General features: G+C 27.3%; 1 protein-coding gene across 2 annotated transcripts in view; it reads left to right on the plus strand.

Annotated features, from left to right (window-relative positions):
- LOC129960316 (CUE domain-containing protein 2-A-like) overlaps positions 1-9,048 on the plus strand; it is a 53,402-nt gene extending 44,354 nt beyond the window's left edge. Inside the window, exon 9 of one of the 2 annotated variants that reach the window (XM_056073671.1) lies at positions 1,129-9,048. In XM_056073671.1, the coding sequence (XP_055929646.1) occupies positions 1,129-1,142 (14 nt within the window). In that variant the 3' untranslated portion in view covers positions 1,143-9,048. The remainder of the gene's footprint in view (positions 1-1,128) is intronic. The other variant, XM_056073673.1, reaches the window with a different exon arrangement.
- Positions 9,049-9,604: the final 556 nt, after the last annotated feature.

Below are 9,604 nucleotides of genomic sequence, written 5' to 3' on the forward strand. Positions count from 1 at the left end.
TTTTTATTTCAAATTTTAAAAAATCGTTCCGAGGTGTATATTTTCTCCCTTCAAAATATATCCGTCCTAGCTCTACCTGAAATGGTCTGTCCTGTAGATCTCCAGCACACAAACCCATATACATTCACCTTTATCTTTTGTAGTAAGAGGAATTGACATTTTTCGTGTTAAAATATTTGTTTAGTTTTTTTTTTATGGATCCAGTTCGATTCTTAAAAATAATGAAAAATATTAAACATATTATACAGTTTTGAATCCAGTTTTTTTTTTTTTTTTTTTTTTTTTTTTTAAGTACCATCCAGTTATTGAAGGATTGTAGTACAATTTTGATTATTGTAAATGCTATTCCGGAGTTGTTACTTTTTTTTCAGCATATTTTTTCTTGAATTTTTTTCTTAAACACTTTCGATTCTTAAAATTGTTCATTTCATAAATTCATTCATAAATTGTTCCACATTTTGAGATATAAAAACTTGGAGTTTTCTTCGGCTTATGAATGTTGTGAAGATTTAACCTTTTTGATTTCAGTTTGTGGTAATCCGAAGATCGTTACATTCGTTGTTGACGCTTGTTTTAAAACGAAAAATTCTCTTTAGGCAACATATCTTTTAACTTATATGTAATATAAGATGTTAAAAAATATTATAGCTCTACATTTTACAACTGAGCTATTTTTTAAAAATTAAGGTGACTGTTTATGTGTGTGTGTCCAGAAATGATTTTAATTGAATGAAAGCTATTGGACATGCTAAATGCAATTAGACTATTGAATTGTAAACTTTTCTTAAATTCATTCTAAGTATTCGGCATGAAATCACAGGGAATTCAAAAACTTGTAATCCTTTCTCAGACTTAACTTTTCCTGTATATAAATATGTGACAAATGAGAAATATGGATGAAAAACTATGATTTGAACTTTTGTGGCATGTTGCAAAACATAACTCAGATTTATTATTTAATTATTGTTATTTTTTACCAGTTGTGTGCTGGTTTTTGGAAATATCTGATAAGATTCAAAGGAATTTTAAGTCATTTTGAACATTTCATAATATATATATTTACCAAATTTTAAACTGTTCTTTTTTTTCCAATTCCAATCTGTGTAACTTTTATTAATTTCTTTTCAGGTGATTCGAAATGATTATCTTACAATCATAAAAATTTGAATGTTGTATTCTAAAAATACAACTAAATCTTTATATTTTCATATTGTTTGTGCAGTGTGTTTTCAGTTATTATAAAATGACTGCATTTTATGTGGAATATTTTGCATATCGCTGGAGCTAAGCTGTAGTTATGCTATAGAACAAATTTGATGGAAGTTTTGATATTTTTTTTTTAGGGTTTATAAATTAATTTGGCACTGAATGTTCCAAATATTTTATTGCATTTGTTTGTCTTTTATTATTATATATTTAATATATCTACTACAAAAGGCGGTGAGAGCTTAATATTGTTTAATTAACCATCTTCCAACTTTTCTTCACATTCCATCCTGTTTTCTTATTTTGGATATTTATGATTTTGAAACAAAGATACACGTTTAAAGAAGTGTTATTCCTAATATATGCATATTCGTTGAGAAAAATAAGTGATGTCAAAAGGATATCCTTTGTAATTAAATTTCTGATATAATATTTACATATTGTAAATAAACTATTACATTATCATGAACAATGGACTTTCTCTTACTGTATATTTTAACCTGTGATCTATATATCTACACATTTTGTTAAGGAGACAGTATTATCACCTTTGTTTTTATTTTTAGCATATTTTATATCTTACTTAAACGTTTGAAATTTTTCTCATTCATGTGATTTTGGGCTCTTTTGCCTTCCATTAAAAAGCTCTCTTAGTTCATACTGTGATAGATATTTCTCACAATATATGATTTGTTGTCTAGATCCTTCCCTCCCCCCTACCATATAACTCCATCTGATATTGATTGATCATCTATGTAAACATTGATGAATTTTCGATTCCTAAGACTTTATCTGTAAAGAATGAGAATTCTTTTGTGTGCATAAAGCATGCATTCTCTTATATATTTTTTATTCTATTTGAAACATTTTTGTAATTATATGTTTGTAAATAGTATTTTTTGTGCTCCCTCACTTTTTTTACTATATGTTTTTGAGTATTTTTAGATGCATCAGTCTATCATATTATTAGGTATGTATGTTACTTGTACACTTATGCTGTAAAAAATGTATTTTAACTATTCATTATTTACAACTTATTTTATATTCTCACATGTTGTGAGATGAAACATTCAATATGAGTATTATTTTTTATTCTTTTTAACCATAGGTTGATTTTAAGATTTTGTATTCTCTATGACAGTACTTCTTTTTCTCAGCGAGTGCATTTCAAGATTGTAAACACTGTGTCCACAATTTTGATTATGTTTTCGAAGTTCCCTCTCCCATGCCGCCGTCACCACAAAGAAAAAATCAGATAGAACTGGAAGATTTTTTAAAATCTTTTTTATGTTAATAATTTTTAGTGTACCTTCTTTATATTGGCCTTTGAAAAAAATATGGCATTTGAGGTTTTCTTACTGATTGATCCATTTACTTTTATAATAGATTTTGTATAGTTATCAAATTCTTAACAATCAAATAAAGTCAATTGTAATTGTAATTATCAAATCAAATCCATTATAATTATCAAATAAAATCTATTATAATTATCAAATAAAATCTTAATTTACAGTTTTTGTTTGTAATTCAATTGAATTGAATACAAACTTTAGGATTTTTATTTGACTATCAAGTTATTAAAGTCAATTCAACTATGAAACTAACATTTCAGATTTATTTTAATAACCAAAATGAAAAAAAAAATTGTTTCTTATCTAAAAAAACAGCAACGAGAATAGCAATAAATAACTCAAAGTAACACAATGGTAAATATTTTATCTTGTCGTAATTAGGATTGCGTGTATTTTGTTGTGACTCCAATTATTGCCACGTTTTAGAAAAATAATTTTATTTACAATTTAACTAAAGAAATTAAACATTTGATTTTTACTACGAGCTTCACTGAGGCAGTGCGCGAGTGAATTCCGAAGAGAAGGAGAGAGAATAGCTTTTTTAGAAGCATACCCGGATGATGAGCGGCACGGCAATTACATCACACACAGCCTCGACGGAGCCAATAGTTTACAGATATCTGATATGATTTATGATATATATATATATGATTTATAATAGGTATATATGATTTATGATAGCATTCACTACAATCTTATAATGTATCTGTAATATATCATAAAATACCGGAATCAATTCCCTTGATGTCATGATCATATGGCTAACTTAACAGCACATGTCATTTAACGGTTAATTGGACATTGTCTTATCTCTTAAAGGATGTGATATTATGACATCATATCCATTTTCACTCAAGATGTATGATGAATTCCAAAAATAAATTTTTACAATACATTTAGTATGTATTATGTGCGCATGAGTTGATTCCATCATATTTACCGTATAATAAAAATTGTTTGTTTTGTATTACTGGTAATGAGTTGGGGGGAAGAATCTCATGTTATTAGTTTTTTGAATAAGTTAATCAGTGCAGCTACTTTTGAAGGTAATGTTCGTCTTGTGTAAATTTTTTTCTGGCTTAGAATATTTATGTGTATTATATTTTTGAAAGATTAAGGTTATATGCATTTTATTATAATCTAAATGCTCTTCATAGTATTATTCCAATTTGTTAAGTTTGTTTTATTCTTATCTTCAGTTATAAGCATCTAATCAAACGTATTGCGTATTTCTCTTTTAGCCTAAATGTTTAATTAAATTTTTTTTTTGTTTAATGATTCCATCTTTGAATTTGCTATTTCTATAAATGATACGGAATCAAATGAATATGGTTTGAGTTTTAGGCTGCACATACGTGTCTCTATAAAATGTATCTTGAACAACTACATTCACGAAAGTTTGCAGAATGTCTGATAAAATGAAAACAACTGCTGACTGTGGGACCATTACATAATTTTGAAACGGTTTGTAATGTTAGACTGTTTATGTAAATTTCTTTTTGTTTGATTATTTTTGTAATGAAACGGCGTCTCTTCATTGTTAAGACACATGACATATACTGGTCTTTCGTGCAGTCTTTAAATTGCAAATGTTCTGATATTCATTATATCTTATATTATTATGTGTAAATGTTAAAGTTAATGATAGTCTATTGAAGATCATTAACTGATGTGTCATATGTATAGTTATGTCTGCATTATTATACCTCCCTTACCTATCTAAAATGTTTTGCATTTAAATCTCAAGTTTAAATGTATGAAAAAAGATTTCTGTTATATAAATTTAAAGGAACTTCAGTAGTTTAATTTGTGAGATGAGATACTGGGTTATCTAAAACCTTATATCGTCGTCGTTCTGGTAAAAGTCGGTAAGTGTCCGAACCTTTAATTTTTAGGTATTATTAATTTAAACGTTTTAATTGTGTAAAATAATAAAAATTATTTTGTAGATTTCTAACTCCTACAATCTGTTTATTATGATTTGATAGCTGACTTATAACATGAAATAATGAATTAGAAATTCCAGTTGTCTGCAGTAGCTCCGCAGAATTTTTTTATGGATTTAATGGCTTTTACCTGCCAAAATATATATGGTTTCTGCAACTTATTAGTAATAATTGTTTCACTTAAGTCATTTGTTTATATCCTTGATTTATTTTTATAAGTACAAAATATTCACTAATATATTTAGATGAGAACAGTATATTATTAATTATAATTTATATTGATACTGCAGATTATTACATTAGATATTTACATTAATGTTGTTTTTGTTATTTAATCTGTATTTGTTATTTAATTTATATAATCTGTTTATAATAATTATAATTGCAACATACAATTATTGTAAAACTTTATATTTATTTTATTGAATATGCTTATTACATTTCTATAAAAAATCAATTTAATTTTGTAAATCATTAATATCCTAGCTTTGCTCTGAATTTGGATACTTAGAGCAGGATTGCAAACTCAAATCTTGGAAAAAAATTCCCTGTTTTTTTTCCTTGTATGTATATTCAAGATACAAGAAAATGTGCGAATGGCACTCATTTGCTAGTTATAATGGAATATAGTTTTAAGATTACAGTTCGGAAATCTCATGGAAAAAAGAAAAAAAAAAAAAAAAACTGTCCCGCAACTCGAAACTGGAATGATCTATATAGAAGAAAAGGTGTGAGTTTCGCATTGCACAATCGCGAATGGTATTGTTTCGTTTTTGGAACCTATGACTACGATCTTTTATTTTTGCAAAACTTACTCGGCATTTTTTAGATGGAAAAAAATAACTAAGAAACTTAAAATACTCTGTATTTTCCCTGTTTTAAAGAAAATTTTAAAATTTCCCTACATTTCGGGTTTTTTAGACGATTTTTAAATTCTCTGTATTTCTCGTTTTCCCGGTGGTGTGGCAATCCTGTTAGAGTTGGTTGAATTTGGCTGGGATTTATACCAGGAATGAAATTTTTGTGATATAATTCCGTTTTTTACCTTTCTGAATTAGGTTACAATGCAGGGCAAGGGGAGAAGTATACGCGTTTGAAAGTATGTAAATCCTTAAATGTCCCCTATCCTAGACATAGATTTTTGAATAATTCTCTGAATAACAGTGTTAGAAAAATATCTGTGCGGGGAATTTATTCTAAAAGCGGGAAATTTTACCTTCAGCTAGTTGACATTAATACCTTTAGCGTCCTTTGTTTTATTCTGTATAAGTATACAAAGATCGAGGAAAATCACTCAACTTAAGTTCATGGGCATGGAGAAGCATTCTTCCATTTCCTAGCATTGCATGTTGCCTGAAGATGCTCGCCCAGTTATGCAAATTGGGGATTGACATGTGTTTTTATTATAATTCATAATACTGTGCATACTATCACATTCCTTCACTGTACGTCTGATTTCCAGAAATTTTTGCTGATTACTTTTCAGTATGAGTTCTTGGAACCAAATGCAAATATAAAACTGCTATACTTTAGTTTCGAATCTGATCACCGCCGCCTAGGTCACATTAGAAAAACATTCTTTGGTATAGCTCTGTCTCATCAGAGGCTCAGGATCAAATTGAATTTAAGAATACAGCATCCAGTCACCTGTTCAAAAAAATCTTGAACAAACTTGAATTTCTGTCTTCCCTTCCTACTATGTTACCAACCACTTAGGTCATTTTGCTTTCAGCGTTCAAGGGCCGGAGAGAATAATTAGCATGCTATTCCCAGCAATGTTAGGTAATCACTAAGTTCTCTTGTTGATTGATGCGCATCATCAACAAAACTATCTACTATCATGCTAAAACTCATTGAGTGGTTTTTACCTGATGATATAAGTGCCTATGAGACCAAACAGTGCCTAGACAGTGCCTAGAGACTTTTACCAAATTTTAGAGTATTATTAGGAGATATCGATGAGGTATCTATCTCGAAATCAAAATTTTTGTTTTTGTTGATTTTTATCTGAACGATGACGATATATCATCACTTTTAATATTAGAAATTGATCTTGATAATATATTATGACTTGTAGTTATATTCTGTAATGTTTGTATAAATTAAGGACACTTAATTTTGTTGTATTTTAATGAGCATTTATTTTCTAAGAAATTCAGTATTAAATTAATTCTTCATTTCATTTGTAATATTTGATTTTTCCCACCGATTTTTTTAAACATTGTCATTCTTTCAATTGTTTTACAAGTGAGAATTTTAATTTATATAACCTAATAAAAAGAAACTGCTGTTATTAAGCTGTATATTCACTAATGATAATGATTGCTCAAGTTTGATTTCTGGAAGATAAGGTACAAAAATTCTTTAAATGTTTAGTAGAAATGAACTGAAAAGTTAAGACGCTGTATTTTACCATACTCGAATCCATAATCTTGGTATTATCACCCAATTGAAAGCTTGATGCAAGTCTACTATTTTTAGGCATAAGCAACAAGAGTAAATTCTGCTTTCGTCTAGCTCATTGCTATTCGATTATGGTCACATACACGTCAAATTTGACCCAAAATTCGATAAAAATCTACGATTTTGGTTTAAAGACCACTCATCATTCCTGCATATCGTTTTCTGTTATTATGTTCATTTACGCATCTATAGACAGATTATTTCAAAATCCAGGATGTTTGAAATGTGGAATGTGTCAAAATTTCAAAGTCCAATTTTTTTTTATTATTACATATTTTCTCTTATATGAAAAAGAAATTTCTTTTTTTATTGCATTTTATTACTTAAAATGACATGAAAAATATTTTATGATTGAGTGATTTTGTTCCACTTCATAGCATTTGTCAATTGACAAATTTTATCCACAGTATTTTTAATGAATACCTTGAAACTGTCACTCTATTTATTTATATCTGAATCTTGTGCGGTATAATTATTTTGCTTTATAATTTTTTGTGAAAGTGAGTATATTTTTTTTTTACTATTTTTTATTTGAGTTGATTATCGGCTGTTGATTTCCACATATTTTTCGTTCAATTAAACAAATTTCATATGAGCAATACTTATCAATATCAAGGTACTCACTCATAAGGTGAGAGATTGGCTTATTTAAAATAAGATTTATGATATTTCTGTACAGAAATAATCTGCAGAATTTTCTTAAACCATAATATATATATTAAATTTTCGTACTTTTTAGATCCCTCACCTTTTTCATATTTGGCAATTTTAGATAGCTATTCCAGTGCCTTTTCTTTTTTTCTTTTAAGCCGGAGCGAAAATATGAATATGTTGATTGGTAGAATCTGAGTTGGATTGCTTTAAAATTTTAGGTTGATCAAGAAACCATTTATACTTTTAAAACTCCAGTTCTTTGAACTTTTTTCTTTTTATGAGTTGGCCTGTCCTATTCAAGTATATCATCTCTGTAGAAATTTCACACGTTGGAAACTTGTTAATTTTGCATGATTGTTGCGCTACATATAGCCAATAGACTTTTATGTTGTAGAAAGAAAAGGCTTATTAAAAATAGTTTTGGACTGACACACTGTAAGTTATTATTATTATCCTTTTTCCACTTCATAGCACCACTTCTTTCAGAGATGTTTTTTTGCTAACACATTTGTCATTCAAATTTTTTCTGACTTAATTTGTTCAAGATTTTTTTAAAAAAATGTTATTCAACTTATTTTGCAACTTTTAATTTTCTAGATATGAACAATTATATTTCATTTTTAAGAATGTAGAATTTTAGAGGTAAATTATTTAAAGAAATATTGAATGCCGCATCCTAGACTAAAAAGTATAATTTTTGTTGAAAATAAATTTTTGTGATCTAAAAGTATATATTCTTTATAAATTTCCTATGTAGTAAATTATATCTTATTCATACTGAAAATCGAAGAAAGTATAATTTTTATATTTGTGTTGTAAAAAAGAAAGTTGAACTTTTTGAGACACTTGACCATTTTCTGCTGCTTAATGATGGTTCAGCTAATTAAAGGTAGAATTATTTTTTTTCTTTCTGTATAAATTAAAATGAACTGTATACTTTTATTCTTATATTTTATTCTGTATTTTCTAATATTATCCAGATTAACTGTATTTGTTATCTAAAAATTCATTTTTAGATTTTAAAAAAATATATTTTTTGTAAAAGAAATTCATTTCAATCTTTTTTATGGCTCTTCCATTTGAAAATATTTATTGTTTTAAAAAAGTGCACAATTTTTGCATGTAGTATTTTACATTGTTTTTAGGTTTCTATGCTAGTCTTGTAAATGTTATAATAATATTTGTCTGTATGAAATATTAGTTCCTGAAGCGTAATGGATTTGTGCTGGTATTGTATTGTATATTTACCAGTTATGAGTTTAGTAAACACATGTGATATTTATAATGGATTACAAAGCTCCAATTAACATTTGATTTCGTTGCCATGTTTGTCACTTTGTTAATTAGTTTGACGGTTTTCTTTTTTCTTTCTGTATATTTAATTTTTCCTTTGTAAAATGGTATGAAATGATAATAAAAGTATTTCAGTTTTAAATGACAATAATTCATTCCTTTGTGTGTAGACAATATATTACAATATGGTCAGTTTTATGATTTTTAGCATGTAAAAATGTTACGTTCCAATTTTTCCCCCATGGTGTCCAAACTAAATTACAGTTACTAAAAGTCAAGATTAACAGTATTAAAGATAAGGAAACCTTTCTTTTTATTTGTTTTTGTACATCTGAAAAGAAATCAATCACAAAAAATTCCTGCATCTTGTTTGTAATGATTTAAATTTCTATTATTAAATAATCTGAGTGTTGTTATTATTTTTATTTTAAAATTTCATTAAGCATTTTATTTAAGTATTTCACTTACAGAAACAACATGATGGATGAGCAACTTCTATGGTTATGTTATTTGAAACTAAGTTTAAAATCTGTAAAAATGTGTCTTGTTAATTTATTAAAAATTTTGTAATTGCTATTTTATTTTGACTTCCATGAAAACAAATAGAATTTTTAATTTTATTATATGTCGAAATCATTTCTGAAAAGTCTGTGTTTCTAGAGCAACTGCTTTCCAGCATCACTCATGATG

The sequence above is a fragment of the Argiope bruennichi genome, chromosome X2, assembly GCF_947563725.1.
Source record: "Argiope bruennichi chromosome X2, qqArgBrue1.1, whole genome shotgun sequence".
In the NCBI taxonomy this organism is placed as follows: domain Eukaryota; kingdom Metazoa; phylum Arthropoda; class Arachnida; order Araneae; family Araneidae; genus Argiope; species Argiope bruennichi.